The sequence below is a fragment of the Podarcis gaigeae genome (assembly GCF_964106915.1).
Source record: "Podarcis gaigeae genome assembly, chromosome: 5".
NCBI classification, from domain to species: Eukaryota; Metazoa; Chordata; class Lepidosauria; order Squamata; family Lacertidae; genus Podarcis; species Podarcis gaigeae.
Window position 1 is genome coordinate 6,476,873 of NC_139681.1, and position 21,477 is coordinate 6,498,349.

A 21,477-nucleotide genomic window follows, 5' to 3' on the forward strand; every position below is an offset into this window, starting at 1 on the left:
GGCACCCTAGGACAGCACCACCCGCGTCCCTGGAACAGGCTTGCATAGGATCATGCAAAGACCAATAAGGCCGGTTGCTCTGAGAGTGGAGACTCTGAGCTCTCCAAATTTCTTGGTGTTTTTATTATCTTGCACGGGGACACTTTATAGGTCGCAAGCACCACTTATTGCGAAGAAGCTCGCACAGTCTTCCATTTTAGTTCCACCACAGCCCCATACAAACACAAAAATATGTCTTGTACCAGACAAGACTCTCAATCTCAGGGTTGTGAGTTCGAGCACACTTTGCTCCCACACAGCCACCTGTCTGATGACTACGACATCTTTTCAAGTCCTAGAAGGATCTGAGGCAGAGCTCAGGTAAGGGTTGTAAGCCTGGCTGTTGTCTCTCCCTCCCCCCAACACAGAAATGCAATAATACAATAATATAAATACAGCAGGTGAAGAATCCCCCATTGCATTTTTATTGCTTTGACTTCCTGGAATTCCAACTTTTCTTTGTTTGTATGCGCTTTTATACAACCGTTTTACTGGGTTTGTGCGGCATTTTTGTTTTACTGGTGAAGTTTATTGCTTTTATGTTGTTCAGAGATTTTAAAATAGTAAGCCGCTTATAAACACCTTTAAATAAATAAAATAACAGGGCCTCAGCATCTTTTAAAAGCCTGGGAAAGGACTGGACCTTCTGAGACCTGCCACTATAAGCAAGAAGTTCTTGCCCTAAGAAATTCCCCTCTGCTGATTCAGATCATTGCTCAGCAAGGTCAGCTCTGGGAGAAGTCTCTGACCTATTGCCTGTTACTTAGGATCCTTTTAATTGGAAATGAGGGTTAACAGAACTTGAGAGTTTTTGTTCTCTACCACTAAGCTGTGGACTTTTCCTTGCAGTGAAGTGAACTATTCAGCTGAGAGAAAGAATCTAGTTGAAAAGGGGGAAATCTGTCTCATTCCTATATAAGCAATCTAATACTAATTGCACAATTACTTAAGTGTGCACCATTTTTCATTGAAGGCCAAAACAAGAATGGGTGGTTTAATCTTTAGTGTGCATATTTATGTGTCTGTGTTTTCTTTAATTGTAATACTATCATCAGCCAATTTCTTGACACCAGAACACCCAGAAAATACAAACTTTACGTCAATTTTAATAGTGGTCTTTTTGTTGGCGTGAAACATGATTACATTGAGAAAGCAATTTTGGGAATCTCTTGAACTTTAACAGAATAACACAAATTCTAAAAGCATTCGACTTAAGACATTATGTCAGATTTCAGACACACTAACAGACACAGAACAGAAGAGAACAGAATAGGCCAGTGTGCTTAGAGACTGAGACCTGAGTTCAAATTTAAAATCCTTTCAAAGAGAAAATGTAATTCACGTCACTAAACTAATAATCCCAGCCCAACGTAGGGCTTTTATGCTGGCCCGTTTGAATGTTTTTCCCTCAGCATTTGTCAGGGGAAGATATCAAAACATTCCTAGAAACAAGAGACTCTGCAGATGCTCTATGAATGTCCCGGACACTGTAGAGCATATTCTCCTTCATTGCCCATTGTACAGTACGCTCCGTCAACGCGTGCTGTCCCCTCTTTTGGGTGGTCTGGAACCGCAGCAAGGTGAATGTGTGGGTTTCTACCTATCCGACGTTGACCAAAGGGTAACGGCGGGGGTAGCCGAGTTTTTGGTAGCAGTCCTCCAAGGAACAGGATAACAAGGAAAACCACTGACTCTATATGTATATATATATATATGCATTTAGCAAACTGCTGCCTTTTTATATATATTTCAAGGCTTTTATATGTTATTTTCTCTTTTAAGGTTTTATTTCCATAATGCCTAATAAAGGTTTGATAAAGTAAGTAAGAAAATGTAATTCGACTCAGCTGTGAAGTTCAATGGGTAAGATCCTTGGATGAGATCCTATTCCTTTGTCTAACCTACCTCACTGGGTTGTTATGAGGGATAAAATACGATTCCCACTGCCACCACATGGACCATCCTCAATCATCGCTTTGAAGAAAGGAAGCCTGAACTATAATATACTAATGAAACACTCATTTCTTCTGTGAAAAGTCTTCATGGCACCATACGAATGTTTTGGCATTCAAGCCAGGAGTGGAAACCCGGTGCTTTCTGCCTGATGCCAGAATGCAACTCCAATCAGCCCCGTCCATTAGGGACAATGGTCAAGGGTAAAGGAGCTCTAACAATGTCCAGCTCTAAGCCGATGTGTTCCTTTCAAATGCATTTGAAACCAGTTAATATGGTTCCCTTTGCAGTGTGGTTCCCCAATGGCTGGCTCCTACATCTCTGCAACAGATGGATGTCTGCCTCAGCTCAATAGGGTGACCCAGAGAGACGTGGCCCATAAGAATCCCATAACCAGGCAGTTCAACAGCATCGAGAACTCTATCAGAGCCAAGGCTAGGCTTCTCATACAGCCTTCCTGTGCCGAAACCATAAGCAACAAGCAGCAAAGCAACACTGGATGAAAGCACCTGCTCCCTAAAGGTCCATGTTCAAAAATACTAAATGGTGAAGCCAGGAAACATCTCCGTATTCCCAACAGCCAATGAGAAATATGTATTACACGATGTAACAGTTCCCCTGCTAGTGCTTCCCCTCCGAAGGGACTTCTGAAGTGACGTCCCCCTCTCCATGGTCTTGGTGTGACCCAAGAGGCAGTCAAGGGGAGCAGCTTTGCAATCACATCTGTGTCACAACTATATCTTCTTTAGACTGTGCGCCTGCCACAGTAAAGGCAAAAAGATAAAGGACCCCTGGACGGTTAAGTCCAGTCAAAGGTGACTCTGGGGTTATGGCACTCAACTCGCTTTCAGGCTGAGGGAGCCAGTGTTTGCCTGCAGACAGCTTTCCGAGTCATGTGGCCAGCAGGACTAAACCATTTCTGGTGCAACGGTACACTGTGACGGAAACCAGGGTGCACGGAAATGCCATTTACCTTCCCTCCACAGCAGTATCTATTTATCTACTTGCACTGGCATACTTTTGAACTGTTAGGTTGGCAAGAGCTGGGACAGAGCGATGGGAGCTCACTCCATTACAGGGATTCGAACCGCTGACCTTCTGATCAGCAAGCCCAAGAGGCTCACTCCGGCACCACCGTGAAAGAGAGGGAGGCTGGGGAAGGGACATTGTTTCAGCTGCTCCATCTAGTTGTTGCTATGATGCTTCCCTGTGTCCTCAAAGGTTGTCCTTAACCTCTTCCCTGATTCTTTCTTCACTCCAGGGCAGACATACAGATAGTCTCGACTTCAGTTCTCTTTTCTGCTACCTTTCTCCAAAAGCTCCAAAGCTGCTCCCAATTCCCATTTCTCTTCACTTGCTTGCATGGAGCTATTTCTCAGGCAAGTATCACTGTGACCTTTCAGGGAGGCTATTCCTACCATTACCTTCTGACTACTTAGGTCAGCAGCACAGCCACCAGGGGTCTGCTATGGCGGGGGGCTTCCCCACTCAGAGCCACTTCCGTTGATTTCTATCAGATTTGTGCAAGAAAAGAGCTCAGTGACAAAAAGATGGGACACCTCCAGGGGTGGCTTCATATCTTGCCATTAAGGAGGGCATAGGATACAGGATCAGTGCAGAGAAATACAATGAAGGTTGCCAGAGAGTGAGAATTAAAAAAGCAGGGCATTGTCTTGCTGAAGGCTGCAAGGCATACAATGGCCGTTCTGTGCATTGCTGGGAAGTCACCATGTTCTTTTGGTCAGGAGATCTTTGCTTTGCAAGTCATCCATCACAACCGCACAGTAACCGTGAATTATGGGAAGCCAGGTCCTCCATGGAAGAGACAATTAATGGCCAAAAGAAACACATTTAAATATCCGGTTGACGGACTGTGTATAAAATGTGTCTTTAAATCTGTGTCTGTGGTTTGGGGTATTGCTCGAGAGTGTGTGTATATGTGTGTGTGTGTGTGTGTGTGTGTGTGTGCATGTGGTGATTTTTAAAAGCGTTCACTAGTGTTTAAAAATTATCTTATTAGGAAAGGAAAAGAAGTACTTCCATTTAGGAAGCTCTTTTAATGTTCCCCTTAGTGGTATTTAAACTGCTTTTTGCAGGCATGAAATGTACCTTTATGGTCCAAAAGAGAGATGTTCCTATCTAAGGAGATTGGATTTCAACCTCAGTGTTTCAGAGAGATACAGATAACTGGTTTTGATCTAAAATTAACTGTTTAAAAGACATATATGAAGGCTGCATTCCTAAATTGGGTGGGTAGTGCCAGTAAAAAGTGAAGCCAGATCAACCACTTTAACCAAAGCCCTGCTGGGCTCCTGCAGGAAAGGGAGAAGGGAGAAGGGAGCAACATTCTTGCTCTCCTCCATTACATACGTTAATGACAAAAATGCTACTGCTGCTACTACTTCACAGATCTTGCCAAGAACCTCGTTGTCATTTCTGTAGAAGCCTTATACACGCAAGGCAAATAAATATCACTTTTCCTAAAGACTTCAGGATTAACATTTTTTTAAAAAATATATATATGCAAATTGAAATTGCAACACCCCACCCAAAACAACAAGACAAGCTTCCATCTCGCCCATTGTGAGGCATGATAATTGAGGCTGGTAGTGTTCGCTCTTGCACAGTTTCTGTTTTCGTTTGCTTGTTTGCGTTTCAATTAGATGTGCGGGTATAAAACATCTGCATGCATACCCAGAATGGAAAATTGGGTGTAAGAACAGAGAAGTACAGCCAAGCCGCGCCTGCTGGTGTGGAGCCCCCATCTGGAAGCCTTTGTGATTGTACCTGCAGCCAGGTTTATTTGGAAAACTCCAGATTAGAAAACACATGTCTAACTTTGATGCACATTCTGTTTTCCTAGGGTGCCTGCCTGCCTAGGCAAAACTGGAACATAGGAAGCTGCCTTATTTTGGGGCAGACCATCGCTCCATGTTGCTCAGCAATTGTGTAACCAGTGACTAACAACAGTTCTCCAGGGTTGCAGGAAGGGAATATTCCCAGCCCTAACTGGAGATGCCAGGGCTACTCTGCCAATGAGCATCAAATCTGTCTTAGATCAAGGATACCTAATGAAGTGTGGGCTTTGCATTCCAAGCTGCTCTTCTAGGCCAGGATTTTATGGCTTCTTGATATTTCTGCAGAGCTACAGCTGTGGGTTAAACCACAGAGCCTAGGACTTGCCGATCGGAAGGTCAGCGGTTCGAATCCCCGCAATGACGGGGTGAGCTCCCGTTGCTTGGTCCCTGCTCCTGCCAACCTAGCAGTTCAAAAGCACATCAAAGTGCAAGTAGATAAATAGGTACCACTTTGGCGGGAAGGTAAACGGCGTTTCCGTGCGCTGCTCTGGTTTGCCGGAAGCGGCTTAGTCATGCTGGCCACATGACCCAGAAGCTGTATGCTGGCTCCCTCGGCCAATAAAGCAGGTTGAGTGTCGCAACCCCAGAGTCATCTGCGACTGGACCTAATGGTCAGGGGTCCCTTTACCTTTACCTTTAGAGATGTAAATTTCAATGGTAATTTGTTGGCTGCAGTGGCACAAACAGTTACGCATATGCACATATCTATTCCAAACATGGAACTGCCCTGTACAGAAGTTCCCGGTGTTCATCAGAGCACCTGCAGAGGGTTGGGTTGAGGCCTTGAATGCAACAGAAGGAAATACATCAGAATGTCTGCGTCTGCAGTTGTATAGAGGACAACTAGACTGTGCAGTAAAACAGGTTTCTGGGCTGCGCGTTCCCTAGTGACACTTGCTTAGTTCTCTTACCACTGAGCCAGTAATGTTCTGAAATATCAGTCCGGATGTAATGGTGGTCTTGTGACGAACCCAAAGAACGTGTTAAAGCAGTGTCTTTGCCAAGGAAGTCAGAGGCCGTTCCAGAATACAGATATTCATCTACAAATGGAAAACAAACAGAAACACATTATTTAGGATTAAGGCATGCAGACAGTGGTTGCTCTTATTTTGTAGACAATCTCAAAAGAGGCATGTAGGCCTGTGATCTCAGAACCATTGCAAATGTTGTTGTTTTTTCTCTTCCCGGGAGCCAAAAACTTCACTTTCATTTTTAAAAAAACACAACCTGCCTAGATTGCTCAGTTACTCCAGCATTCCAGTGGGCAGCCAAATGCTCACAGTTGGAGAGAGGAGGGGATGGCCTCCCATTGTAGGTCCCTTGAATCTGAAATTCAGAGTAGCAAGTGGGAGCTGCAACAAAATGTAGCAGTGTGCCATTCCGCCAGTCACATCCCTTCTCCATTCCAGTCTGCTTTGCGCCCCACAGCTCTCCAAAACCCAGCTTATTCTGCACTCTGTGGCAGCTAGGCACACTCGGATCACACTATTGGGATGTTTCGGGAGTTTCTCCCACTTAATAGACTTTTTAAAAAAAGATTTGCAGAAGCATGTAAGATTTACATGCTTTTGCAAATCTCAGGGCTCCACTTAACCTGTGGGTGCTTTGTTCACGTGTGTGGTGCTGTTTTGTTCCAGCCTTTCTCAACCTGTGGGTCCCCAGATGTTGTTGAACTACAACTCCCATCACCCCTAGCTAGCAAGGCCAGAGCTCAGGGATGATGGGAGTTGTAGTCCAACAGCATCTGGGGGAAATCAAGGGCAAATCAGACATTGAGGGAACGATGCCATTTCCGTATCCAGAGGTTCTGTTCAGACAGCATTCCGAATCCATCTACAAATTCACTTGCATCAGCTGATACTGAAAACCAGGAGCAGCACTTTAAAGCAGAAGACTTGTGAGCTTTTAAATTGTTGCATCAAGTGACAGGAAGACAGACAGCCCTCCGTTCAAGAGCTGTGAGCTTGTTACACTATCCAAAACATGATTTGCATGCAGTATTCCTACCAAGCAAATCCTCTGTCTCTGCTTATTTTTCTATATCCATTTGACCTCATTGTTTTCAAATTATTCCAACACCGTTTGACATCTGTGGACACCTGAGCTTACCAACTTCCGTACGCACCATCTATAATGGCTGAAAGAACAACTTCAAAACACTTTTTAAAAAAAGCAATGTGAAAATGTCTAAATCCTTGATTTAGGGCCAAACCAGATGTGATTGTAAACATGTGGCTGACATACAAAGCACTAGCTGTGCATTTTATCTCCCCGCCCCCATGCAACATTTTGCAAAACGTATCCAGTCCTGTACCCTTCTCTGCGACTGGCAGCCAATGATATGGAGAGGGGAGGAAGAATGCAGAATGTCAGAGCACAAGGCAAACTCTTCCAAATAGTATAGAAAGGAAGGGGGGGGGGAGATCACCAGAGGCTGTTTTCAGCATCAGTCATGGTTTTAGTATTACATCTAATGGTGTCTATAGAAATTTGATAAAACAAAGTATGCTTTATGTGTATACAGTCTGCTTATTATTATTATTATTATTATTATTATTAACAAACAGAAGAGTGTGTTTTTTTTTAATTTCCCCATTTTCAGATGACACAAGTCCTTTTTTGTGCAGTGATCACAACACATTCTGAAAGGTAGGAGTTGTAATGAAGAATGAATGGTGTAATTAATGTCTGCTAACTGACAGACATGCTCAGTGACTGATAAAAGGGTTAAAAGAAACAGCCCATCTTGCTTTAACCTCTGGTGACAAGGACCTTTCAGCACTTGGCTTGTTCTTTCATCTCCTGCATGCCTGTTAGCTCCTATGAAGAGCATGGAGATTGTGGATTGTTAGAAGACAGAGAACATGAAACAGTGAAATAACAGTGGCATATGTCAGAAGGGATGTGCTTGTGTGCATCAGTTAAGTTCTTTGGGTGCACTTTGTCAAGCGGGTTTCCAAAAAAGGGATAATGTTCATTTAAGTCATTTCCAGATTTATTTCCATTTTGCACCATTACAGTGTCCTTCCCTTTCAAACATTGGCTCACACATCAGATTTTCTCCATTTGATTCTTCCAAACGATTCCCAGGTGCCATTGCTGCCAAACTTCCCCTAAAGGGCATCTGAAGTGACTGCAGGAGTTTGGTCTCAGATAAAACAGCTGAGGGCACTCCAAGAGTCCAAAGAGATTCATTAAGAGAGAAAACACTCTCTCTCTCTCTCTCTCTCTCTCTCTCTCTCTCTGTGTGTGTGTGTGTGTGTAGGGAGCAGGAAGAAGACCCTCTCTAGCTTCAGATTTCACAGAGAAACATATACAAGCAACAACAGTTGGAAGCCATTTCTACAGTCCTGCTGTCACATCCACCATGTTCATCGGAAAACCCCCCCGAAGGTACCATTAATAGTTGTATAGAACAGTGTTTCCCAACCTTGGGCCTCCAGCTGTTTTTGGACTACAACTCCCATCATCCCTAGCTAGCAAGACCAGTGGTCAGGGATGATGGGAATTGTAGTTCAAAAACAGCTGGAGTCCCAAGGTTGGGAAACACTGGTATAGAAAATGGAATTTGGGGAGATACAGTTTGTCATAGAATCATAGACTTGTAGAGCTGGGACTCCAATCCCGTGCAATGCTGGAATCTCAGCTAAAGCATCCATGACAGATGGCCATCCAACCTTTGCTTATAAACCTCCAAGGAAGGAGAGTCCACAACCTCCCAAGAGAATCTGTTCCACTGTCAAACAGCTCTTACTGTCAGAAAGTTCTTCCTGATGTTTGCTGGAATCTCTTGTAACTTGAAGCCATTGGTTTGAGTCCTACCCTACAGAGCAACAAGCTTACTCCCTCTTCCACGTGACAGCCCTTGAGATATTTGAAGATGCCTATCATATCTCCTCTCAGTCTCCTCCAGCGCTGTCTTTAGCAGATGCGGCGCTGGGGTGCAAAAATCCACCCAGCACCCCCAAATTACCATGGATAGTGGGGGGGGCAAGCTGCCCACTGCCAGCCATATAGTTGGCGGGGCGCAGCTTCCATCCTAAGCCTCTGCAGGGATCGCTCTCCTCCCATGGAGGCTTGGGAAGCAAGTTGCACGCCTGCCAGCCATATGGTTGATGGGGTGCAGCTGGTGGGCATGCAGGAAAAGGGGAGGCCACCAGCAAAGCCGTGCAGCTCCCCCACTCGCTGGGGCGCCCCAAGAGGCCGGCGCCCTGGCACAACGCACCACTAAGCCCTCTGTGAAAGACGGCTCTGGTCTCCTCTCTTCCAGGCTACACACTCCCAATCATTCCTCATAAGGCTTAGTTTCCAGATCCTTGGTCATGTTGGCTGCCCTCCTTTGCACATGTTCCACCTTGTCAACATCCTTGTGGTGCCCAGAAGAGATGTGGTCTGACCAAGGCAGAATATTACTTCCCTTGATTGGGACACTACATTTCTGTTGATACAGCCACTGTTCCTTGGGATTCCATCTTCTTCCACGAAGTCTCTAAGAAGGGGACACATTGCTGACTATCTCCCTGTGTTCTCTATCCTTCAAATCTTCATAAAGGGTAGGGATCCTTTCCTATAACAATCCACCCCTCTTCCCCTTTGCATCTGGCCCCTGCAAGCTGTATCCATGTGTGTGCCTCAGAAGAGCGGGCATGATGAATGAAGACAACAAACACAGGAACCAGCCCATTCATCCTGGGCTCTTCCTTCAAACAATGTATTTGCCAAGGAGCCTATCTTGTTCTTGCCACTCCTGTGGTAAGCTTTCCCACATAGAAAGAGCTGGAGATTAAAGGCTGCCTTTGCTCTTTGGCACTGCCACATTGGAGTCTGCTTTAAGTTGCTCCAAGTCTAAGTGGTGGCAGAAAGCTGCTGTACCAATTCCATCTAAAGCTTGAGAGCCTGCCTTTCCAAATGTTTGTGGTGATGTGGAGAAAGCGGAGCAAACCACACCATGAGCCACTGCACAATAATAAAACTGTTGCCATGCAGAGAGCTTTTGATTTCAGCTGGCCTGGCCTAGGATATGATGATTCTGTACCCAAATCCTGGCACAGAATGAGCACTGTCTTCCACCCTTTGCTGGTGGTACAGAAGCAGTGGATTTTCAATTGCTCCTGAGCGGAAGCTTGAACTGAAAGCTGTCAGTTTCCCTGGCCAACCCCAAAGTGCTCAGATCACCTGCCAATCAAGGGAGAAGGAGCAGATGTTACACCACAATTCTCATCTGACCTGAAGGGGGCTAAAGCCTCACCACGGCTGTGGGCAGAAGGTGGACAGAAGATCATACAGGATTTCTGGATCTCAATTATCCAGTAACAAAAAAAGACCACAGTACCAGGAATTCCAATGAGGAAGAAAGCTGTTGCCCTCAAGTTCTGCTTGCGGTCTTCCCATAGGCATCTGGTAGGGTCCTATGCGAACCGGATGCTAGGGATGATGCGCCCTTGACCTGATTCAACAGGGCTCTTATGTTCTCATGCCTATTTTTAATTGACTGATCAATAGACAAGTTGCATATCTCTGAGCCTCGATGTTTCCCTGCTCTAAAATGAAACTTTATGTTTAAGAGTGCTGGCGCAACTTGTTCATTAAGACTGTTTATCATTATTATAATTATTATTATCTCTTGGCTGCCTTTGGGGAAATGGTTCCTCTCTCAACAGCAGTGATTCTCACCTGTAAAATATCTGCATTAATGGTTGCCTTTGACCAGGTTGTTGTGCATTCCTCCTGCCTATTTTTCATGTTTTGTTTGAATCCCTTCCCTGCTGTAACTCAGATGTAGATTTGTACTGATATAGGAAGGCAATCCCAGGGTAAGGCTCATGGGGAGCATGATATAGTTGGTTCAGTTCCCTAAACTGCCAGTTTCCATCTGGCTCCACCTCCCTTCGCTTAAATCTTGTCTTGGTTGGTAGGTGTCCTTAAAAACCCGTCTCCCTGGAGTCTCTGGCCACAGGGTTTGCAATTTGAGCTCTGGAGACTTGGACACATCCTAAAAGTGGACTCTGTTCGTAGAACAGATTCATTGTTAGATATATTATGCTTCCACCAACTCAGCTATTGCTGCATCCTCTCCTTGTGACATTTCAAAGGTGCAGCAATGTTTCTTAGAACATTTCTTAATTCTATAATAAATCATTGCCTTTGTATCAAAGAAAAGGGAGACTAGGGGAATTTTCCAAGCTGTCTTTAAAGAATGCTTAAGGGTCATTTAAAAGAGGTAAAACATTCCAAGACAGACAAGTCCTATTGTTGCTGTTTTTTAATAATGGAAGTCTGGGACCTCAGGAGGGTCAGGCAATAGGAATCATCAATCTCGTTATCCGAGAATAAAGGGTGAGCATTAGTCATATTCTTTTTATAAATACACTGTGACCAATCCTTCAAAGAAACTTCTCTTTTGGCACAAGTAAGAATGCCAGGGTGGATCTCTCTTATCTTCTGTAAGGCATACAACTTGATGGACAAGTAATGAAAATGTGGAGGTGCTCAGAAACAATAACTGTGACAAAGATAGCCAAAGTACATGCAGAAACAGAGGAATTAGTCTTCCAGTGCATGACAACGAGTATCTGACTCTACTCAAAGCTACGATTCAAAGGCAAGAAGAAGACCGGGTGATATTGCACATTCATGCCGTGTCTTACAGTTCAAGCTTAATCATGTCTACTCAGAAGTAGGCCCTATTCCTTTCAGTGACTTCATTACTTCCAGGTAAGTGGGGCTAGGTTAGCAGCCATTTTTGTACACAGGGTTGTGCTGAAATTTCTCAGAAAAAACGATTTTCTGACTAAATCCTTCATTCCACAATATGAGCTAAAAAGGGTTTCATTCTACATTGAGGGAGCCAAAATACCTCAGAGGAAGAAAGTATCAGCCCCCCAATCTATTTGACAAATTCCCACCCACTCTAATTGTGCCACATACAAATAGAGTAGAGAATTTGGGGGAGTTGTTTTCACTCAGCCCTAGTAAGAAACAGGTCTTTCTGCAAGTGAATGTGTGTCCCTTAGGGCTTGTCCACACTTTACCTTTGCTCGCTTCCAGGCACAGGTCCATGATTTGAAGCTCCGAGTAATTTTTATTTTCTTTCATTCTTTTTTGCCCTGGAGCTTTTCCTATGAAAACCCTCTCTTTAAAGCTGGAGCGCGACAAATGGCAATTCTGATTTTCCTTGGATTGCTGGTTGCTCCAGTTCAGCTTTGAAGAGCGGGTTTTCATGGAGACTGCTCTGGAGGGGGAAATGAACACTCAGAAATGGAGCTTTACAGCATAGCCTGTGCCTGGAAAGTGATGAGGAAAGGTCAGTGTGGAGAAGCCCAGAGAGAAATGCATACACAAATATGACATAAATGAATCCTAGAATCATAGAGTTGGAAGAGACCACAAGGGCCATCGAGTCCAACCCCCTGCCAAGCAGGAAACACCATCAGAGCACTCCTGACATATGGTTGTCAAGCCTCTGCTTAAAGACCTCCAAAGAAGGAGACTCCACCACACTCCTTGGCAGCAAATTCCACTGTCAAACAGCTCTTACTGTCAGGAAGTTCTTCCTGATGTTTAGGTGGAATCTTCTTTCTTGTAGTTTGGATCCATTGCTCCGTGTCAGCTTCTCTGGAGCAGCAGAAAACAACCTTTCTCCCTCCTCTATGTGACATCCTTTTCTATATTTGAACATGGCTATCATATCACCCCTTAACCTCCTCTTCTCCGGGCTAAACATGCCGAGCTCCCTTAGCCGTTCCTCATAAGGCATCGTTTCCAGGCCTTTGACCATTTTGGTTGCCCTCCTAAATGAAGGAGCTTGGAAAAACTGGCTATGTTGATTATGACAGGCATGTTCTTAAAATACATTCAAATACATGGGACGGGAGGTGGCGTTGTGGTCTAAACCACTGAGCCTCTTGGGCTCAGGTCGGTGGTTCGAATCCCCAAGACGGGGTGAGCTCATATTGCTCTGTCCCAGCTTCTGCCAACCTAGCAGTTCGAAAGTACACCAGTGCAAGTAGATAAACTGGTTCCACTGTGGTGGGAAGGTAAACAGCATTTCCATGCACTCTGGCTTCTGTCGCGGTGTCCTGTTGCACCAGAAGCACTTTAGTCATGCTGGCCACATGACCCAGAATAGCTGTCTGAAGACAAAAACCAGCTCCCTCAGCCTGAAGCAAGATGAGCACTGCACCCCATTTACTGGACTTAGCCATCCAGGGGTCCTTTACCTTTTACCTTTTTTTTAACTTCAAATAAATTGGATAAGTGTTCCATATGAAGCTGCATAGTATTGCTCTAGCTCAGAGTTGACTGGAAGCAGCTCATAATAACCATAGAAGATTGTAGGATATCCAGGCTGCTATAACCAACATGCTTAACTCTAATTAATGCATGAAGGGGTTAAGACCATAGAGTAAGCTGTCCTGCCAGGCTAGGTCACCCCCTTACCTTGGGAGGAAGGGCTACCAAACTCTTGGTTCTCCCAGTCCACCATGTGAACCCCAACAGCAAGGAGGTCTAAACTGGAGTGCATGGCTTAAGTAAGCCATTTTTATATTTCAATACAAATAATTTAAAAACTCTTGCTACTTTGGAACATACATTTTACTGCCTGTCCTTTCTGAATGCTGTGTGAAAAAGCATATGTATCTGAGCTTTGAAGAGTTTGTAAGAGGTATTAACTTACCAAACATGTGGCCCTTTTCTATGCTAAGGCAAGTGGGAAGCAACTTATATTTCAAAGGTCTAACAGCCTATATTCCTACACTGTATTTTGCTGCATATTTTGTGATTTCAAATCTCTGCTAGGGTTCTCTCACCAAAGAGCAATTGCCCCAAACCTGGGTATTAATCATCCAAGGAATTATCCTTTTTAATTTTACCTAGTATTTTTCACCAAAATACTAAAAACCAATAAAGAACTTGCTGGATCGTGCCAGTGGCTAATCTAGTCCTCCCATCCCTCTTGCAGTTTCTAGCAACAGGTATTCAGAGGTATATTTCTTCATGTAGGTATTTTGGCATTTATTTATAGACAGCTTTCAAGTGTTTGCCTTATATGCAGCTTTCAGGTGTGTGCATCGTAATCCTTACGACAACCTTGCAAAGGAAGGTTGCCATTATTAGCCTAATGCTGGAGACTGGAGAGGGGGAAAGTGGACTGAGTCTTAGTTTGCCATATAGCAGGTTCATTACAGGAAAGGGAACTTCCTGGTTCATAAGAGTCACTCAGCCAATATGCAACACCAGGTTTTAAACTGAATGTTCTTCTTATACTATGATGAGTGGGAAATCTTTGCTTCTGCTAAACTCTTACCTGCCATGACAGACGCAAACGGCTGCTGAGGATCAAAAGGACATTTCAGTCTGCCAGACTCCAAGTTGTGAGCATCAAATCTGAATGCCACATCCTGTGTATAAAGGGTATTTTCATTAGTCCCGGAGCGGTCTGATTTCTAACGTAAAAGCCCATATAGGAAAAGGCAGCAAACTGAATTATACGGCTCAGATTTTCTTTGCCGTTTTCTATAGCGGCCTAATATTGCCCTTTCATGTGCTGATTTATGTTCTTGTCTCTGAAAAGCAAAGCATTAAACTGGTGATGCCGTATATCTTACAAGTCAGCTTAGTTTGGGCAAGGGGAGAGCTGTGTCAAGCTGTGTAGCAATCGGATGCTCAGCAAAGTCAATTCCGCACTAAGGAGTAGGTGGGGTTGCGGGTTTCATGGCCCCTCCACACATGTGGTGGCCCCGTGTGATTGGGGGGATTCCTGGCTGCATCACCCCCTAGCCGGCCAATCGGCTGGCTCAGGGGCGGGGCCTGCCCTATAAAGGCAGGACGCAGGCTGGGGATCTCCCTCTTTGCCACCCACCAGCTGTTCTTGCTTTTAATTATAGGTTTTCTTATTGACCTTGCTATGGACCGTGGTTGGTTGCCATTGAGGGCCTGGTAGGAATTTTTCCACTTGGCAAATTGGCACCAGCCACGTGGTTTTCGCCTACCTCATAGAAAATCGCCACAACTTCCTGGGTAGGCATTGGTGGTTAGGCATTGGTTTAGTTCTGTAGATGGAAGAGGGGAGGTAGTGCCATCACCTGCCCTGCTAAAGGATTCGGGGGGGTGGCCCTGTCTGAAGCCTAGGGAGGTTAGGGCCTAAGACATGCCCCCTATCGGTGACCCCGGGGGGGGGGTGTTCCTAGTTGATGTGCATCAGCAGGACTCCCCCTACTGGTGGTTAACCCTTCCCAGACTTCAAGCAGATGGGCCGGAGTCAGATATAGTCGGTTAGGACCAATGCCTAAGCCAATACCGCTCATCACCTGTAACCAATAAAATTGTGGCCTTTTTTGAGCCCATTAACCTTAATAATTGTGTCATGTATCATTATTTCCACCTGGGGGGGTTGGGAACTTGCCACGCAATAGCTCTGCTCATTCACAGTACAAGGTTTACACCCTGCTCAATGGAGCCACAACCTGGTCACAACATATACGTGTATTGACATGTTTATCTTCCTAAAGGCAAAGGCAGGCATAGCGTAACAGGACAACTGATGCAAAAGTTTCCCCACAACTTTGCAGCTGAACTGACAGGCTGGTCTTGTACTTTCCACCCCCTTCAACTCAACTGCATGACTACTACTCTTGCCTCCTTGTAGTGAGGGAAAGTGAAGGACGCATCCCACCAGCCATAGAAGTGAAAGGACCACCCACCCCTCCATTTGCAGCAGGCTAGAGAATGGTGAGCCCAATCCTCTGACTTTGTGCTGGAATCCAAGGAAGGGAAGGAGGGAAGAGCACCACCTCTTCCTGGGCCCATGCAAAAAAAAGGACATTCTCTACAGCTGTCTCTGGCTGAGAAGGTGGTAGCTGCTGCAGGAGAAGGAAAGGCAGAGTCTCTGGAGAATGAAGGTGTTGGTGCTTAGTGAGAAGACTGACACCTGAGCTCAGAGTTTGTTTGCAGGTATGCATATCTGTGAACTGTGGCTGCTCCTCTTCTTCATGACTCTCTGCACCTGAACGGTGCTAAGAGACTGCTTTGAAAGACTAGCATGCTATCCCTCCAGGATAATGAACTCTTCAGACCTTTTACATACAAGAAAGCCTGGTTTAAAATGTGTGAAGTTACCGGTGAATGATACATAACCTTGCAAGGCCAAAACCTGAAGGGTTTGGGGTGTCCTGGAGGGCAATAGCAACATGGAACTGCCATGTTCCAAAGAAGTATACCTGTTAAGATCAGCTGCAGGGAAGGAACAGCAAGGGATAGCTGCACTCTTCCTACCTGCTTTGTAAGTTCCCCGGGAGCCTCTGGCTAGAACTCTAGTCTGATTCAGCTGGGTAGGTCTCACATCTGTAAGTTTTACGATAACCAAAGGCACGGCCATCTTGCTTCCATGAAATTAGACTTGGCATCGACTGTGATGGCAGAAGGCCTAGATTTTTTAAATCTCCTTGTGCTGAACTCTCTGACCCTTCTGGAGAGAGCCTTGCATAGTTTAAAACCAGGTTGTAAGCCATCTGATCACCAGCCAGACATTTATCTTTCTACAGAATGGCCCGAGACGGCAGGTAGCTGGCAGGTCTCAAAGGCTGACCAGCAGGCATGAAAAGCTCATTAGAGGAAGGAAGAACATCTTGAGATTTTTGCTTCCACAACAGGAGATTAGAGTCTTGCAACAAATCGCAAGTGTGTTGTTTGATAATTACAAAGATTAGGATAATGGTCATCTGGCCCTTTGAAGGTACAGAATTAGATAGAAAGAACTTGGCACCACAGCACAGCTTGGCTTTTGTATAGAGGAAGCCTACACTCAGCTATGAGGCGCTTGCAAGATAAATTCCTTCTCTCCCACTTTCCCCCCTTTTGTTTTTGTCTCGATGGGGTGCTGACTATGTGTCTCAGAGTCATTCCCACCATCAGAGGCAGCCTTCATTTATCTATCTATCTATCTATTTATTTAACACATTAAGAGCTTTCAGAATCTGCCCTTCAGCTAAAGGTCCCGAGGCGGAGGACCGTAAACATTCAAAATGAAGCATTAGCAACATGATGCGAAAGCAGAAACAAAATACGACACCGTTTCATTAAATGTGCAATCAATCTCAAAACAAAAACCACACAGTGGCGGAGAACTCTCAGTCCCCAGCACACCTAATGGAGGCATGATACGTCTTGCCATTCCTTTACTTAATATTATTATTGCTCAATTTCTGTAGCATCTGTGTATAACGTACTTTGGAATGCTCATTCCATGTATCCTCTAACAAGCTCTGGGCCACATTCAGCTAAAGAGTTGTGCCAGTGGGGGCTAGTGCAATGAGCCCCAAAAGTGCAGCGAGACTCCCTCTCCCCAATGGAACAATCAACACAAGACTGGCCTCCACTCTAAGGATGGAGAGAGGTCCAGAGAGAAACATGTTTTAGCAGGGACTTGGACGGGAGATGCCAACATCCAAATCCAGCTCTCTAGCCTGCCCATTTAAATGGGCCTAGTGTGCTTCCTTACTCTGGCTACCATTCCCTGCTGAGGAAGTTCACGCAAGCCATCTGGGTTCAATGGGCCCGTTGCACCATTAATCACCCAGAAAAGCCAGCCTGTGCAGAATGATATTAATCACCTTGTTTGAGCGCAGAGGTTTGCTAACGTGCGATATGCACACATCAAAAATGTGAGAACATGAGTTCTTACACGACTGGCAAAAACTTAACATTGCCCCATTGTTTATATAAAGGGCTGTCAGATCATTTTTTATATGGCCATAGACTGTATTTTCAAGGGAATGATGGATGCGAGGGAAAGTTAGAGCCATTCCTTGTCATGCACCATTTGGGAGTGGATTAAATTACCTCTTTGTGTGTTCCAAGCTCTATGTAGCCACAGACCGGGTGGAAAGCTCCCGTACCGCAGACATAAACATGGGTCCTGTTGTAAGGCTGTAGGACTCTGATGAAGTTGGCACATTCTGTCTATTGTGGAAAGAAGGGAAGAAATTATTCATCATCATTAGCTATGCAATATTCCATTCCATTCCATTGCCAGGCCAATATACTGCATGATGCTGAGGAAGGTTTGAAACAACTTGGAGAAATGTCTGGCAGAAAGCCGGCAAACAGGGTTTATTGTTTTAAAACTAAACATTACACAACACCCAGCTTTCACACCAAACCATAGTTAAGGAAGCTGAACTGTGGCTTGGCGTCTGAATTGACAAACCATGATTTGTGATTGGGGAGTATACCAGAATCACAAATCATCATCTGAAGTGGGTTTGCAAACCGTAGTTTGAGCTAAATATAGTCTAGTGGGACATCCAAACCAATAAATTACTGCATTACTTGATAGAAGCAATGGATTTGCAGAGATGGAGCGGGAAGAGAAAGCCAATGAACAGCTCAGAACAATTGTTTGAGCGCTGCACATCTAAAAGCTCAAACCATGGAACCATGGATTGGGTTCTAAGTTTTTAGTGCCCGTGCTGGCTCCAGGTTTCAGGGAAAATAGATGCTGCCTTGTTCCAAGTCAGACCATTGGCTCAGCATTGTCTATGCCAAGCATAGGCAAACTCGGCCGTCCAGCTGTTTTGGGACTACAATTCCCATCATCCCAGACCACTGGTCCTGTTAGCTAGGGATGATGGGAGTTGTAGTCCCAAAACAGCTGGAGGGCCAAGTTTGCCTATACTGACAGCATTTCAGACAAAGGATATTCTCGGCCCTACCTAGAGATAATGGGGATGGAGGTTGAGACCTCTTCCCTTGGGCAAGTGTGGTTTATATATAACCTAGTCCAGGCATAGGCAAACTCTGGCCCTCCAAATGTTTGGGACTACAATTCCCATCATCCCTAGCTAACAGGACTAGTGGTCAGGGATGATGGGAATTGTAGTCCCAAACATCTGGAGGGCTGGAGTTTCCCTATGCCTGACCTAGTCCATCTCCTTTGATCTCAGGGCAGGACACATAATTCCCATAAAGCATACTTAATGATCTATAATGTCATCATTATATACAAGAAATGTCTTCAGTGGGTCCCGCTCCCTGAGTGGGTCCATCTCCTCCTCGCTGAGGTCTCCACTGGCCATTTACGGGTCCTCTCTCTCTCTCTTCCCAGTCCTCACAACCACCCAGAAGCAAGTGGAAACTGCTGCTCTGGTGCCTTGCTCTTGCCACAGCTTGCAACCTTAGAGAAGACAAGTAAGCAGGCAGAGATGTCAAGGAGGCTCTGGGGATCAACGGTGTGGTCCCCAAAGGACGTGGTCCTCAGCAGCTGCCCAACAAAGCCTCCCATCGCCCAATGGTTTGGTATGACGACCAAACTAAGCTACTGGGGAAGAAAATGGTCTGGTTTGGACAGGTGGGGAGAAATGGAGAAATTAAGAACAGTTGTGCCCAGAGGATTGTGGGGCTTTAGCTCAGCACGGTATGTGTTTGGCATTCAGGAGATCCATTGTTTAATTCTCATCTTCTTTAATGAAGCAACTCTGACAAGAGCAGGTTTATCTGTCTGCGACTTCTGACTGTTAGAGACAGCAGCACGGGGCTAGAGGGACCAATGGTCTTCTCCTGCATAAGCCAGCATCATGTGTTGGTTAAAACATAATAATATTCTGCCATCAACTCATTACTGTAATATTAATGCACAAGTCTGCTTTTGTTAATATGCTGTGCTCAAGCTGTGCTCTGCACGTTCCTAGCACAAATGGCTTTTTCAACAGGCATAAATGAAAATGGAGTAAATCCACATAATTTACAACTCTCACGGACTTCAAAGGGCTTATGCTGAATGATGGAAACCTACAAGCTCTGTTCTGTAATGAATACTCCCCCTTCAATAGGGAGCATTGCCACAGTTCTGCTTCAGTCAACGTTGTCCTTGAAGTGCCTTTATTATGTCTTGTTGTGATGGATCAGAGCATCTATTATGAAATACGCATTCAAAAAAGAGAATGGAAGGAAACCCTGCCTTACCAAGGCTTGACTCTTGTGCATCAATCACTCTATATCAGTTGGCCTCACTTTCTTAACATCCCATCACGTTTGAACATGACTAAGGAACTAGAGTTGAGCAGAGGTTTGGGGTCCCGTCCCCCCTGCCTTTATCAAAAAATAATAATTGAAGGAGGTAGTGAGGTAAAAGGGAGGATGAAAAAAGAAACCATTTTGGAGTGAGGTATATATTTCTATATAGATCCCAGAGGGTGATAAACAATTGGTGACCTTTTACTTGATTCCTTTTTTAGAATTATGATCTATGCCAGGCATAGGCAAACTCCAGCCCTTCAGATGTTGGGGACTACAGTTCCCATCATCCCTGACCACTAGTCCTGTTAGCTAGGGATGATGGGAATTGTAGTCCCAAACATATGGAGAGCCGGAGTTTGCCTATGCCTGATCTATGCTGCCACTTTCACCAACAGAAATACAACTGGTGACCCACAGGGTCGCTCATCTTCTCGATGCGTCTCTATCTGAAGGTCACGGCGTCAGGAAGTAGGATTGCTCCACAGGGAGTGTTGGCATTAAAGACGGTGACTCCACCACCTTTCTCTTCCAAACAATGCCTCACATTGCATTCAGTGGGGTTTACTCCAAGGTAACTGGGGATAAGACTGCAGGAGAAACCAACAAACAGATTTTAAACAGTGCCCACACAACTGAAGGCAGTTTCCATCTGCATGTGCTGTACTTACCTGTGCATCTTTCCCAGCTAGTTTGCATAAATCCACCTTGTCCTTTGTTGCTGGCCAATATATCTGCAATCAATTTAGAACAGGTGTTTTAGTATCGGAAGATTTCACAATTTATATAGGTATGGGTTTTGGTGTTGTTGTTGTTTTGCATATCTGCATTCCTGTTCTTGCTTCAAGGAACTCAAAGAAAGGTTGGGGCAAAAAAAATCATTTCCAGACCTCCCTCCTTACAGGCACAGATCTCCATGTAGAAAGGCATTCACATTAAGCTGAGCAGATACTCTTTTCCCCACTTTGCAACTGGCCTTGTAATTCATGCACAGCAGCATGCAGGATGTGACCCATTCTTCTCTGGGTCGTGTCCCACAAGGTGCTCACAAATGCAGCTGACTTCAGGACCCTCTTTTTATTTGCCTATCAGAATTTATCATGCTTTGAGCAGTATATGTTTCAGGAACCCGCAGCGAACATGAACGGGGTCCTTCATTTTTATCCTCACAATCCCCACGCCACCCCCAACGCAGGTGAAACAAAATCTCTTGTTCAAGGCAGCACAGTGAGTCTGTTCTTGAAATCTAATTCCAGTAATTTTCCATAAGCCATATTTGGAGGAAAATACAGATTACACTGACCTCCCCTCTCTAGCTCACTACTGGGGTGATGTTGATGCTTCAAAAGCTCTTATTAAGAAATTTCTTTACAATGCTCAGATCAGAAACGGGCCTTTCCAAATGTCAAAACATCCAAGATCATTCTTTAGCTTGATTCTATAAAAGGATTTAACAGCAGTGCAGTGATAACTGATTATTCAGTAGGATAATGTCCATTGGTATTAGCTAATGTCCAGTATCATGGGAATCATCCATTAGTATTCTCCCAGGATGACCACTTGGAAGAACATCTAAACTGACTAATTAGAAACCACAGAGCCTAGGACTTGCCGA

At 44.9% G+C, this 21,477-nt stretch overlaps 1 protein-coding gene across 1 annotated transcript in view; it reads right to left on the bottom strand.

Moving 5' to 3' along the window:
* Positions 1 to 21,477, bottom strand: part of SEMA3D (semaphorin 3D) — a 174,388-nt gene that overhangs the window by 73,784 nt on the left and 79,127 nt on the right. Inside the window, exons 4-7 of the mRNA XM_083738746.1 lie at positions 20,534 to 20,596; positions 17,691 to 17,810; positions 14,158 to 14,251; positions 5,762 to 5,890 (exon numbers count right to left, since the gene is read on the bottom strand). Of these exons, the coding sequence (XP_083594872.1) occupies positions 5,762 to 5,890; positions 14,158 to 14,251; positions 17,691 to 17,810; positions 20,534 to 20,596 (406 nt within the window). The remainder of the gene's footprint in view (positions 1 to 5,761; positions 5,891 to 14,157; positions 14,252 to 17,690; positions 17,811 to 20,533; positions 20,597 to 21,477) is intronic.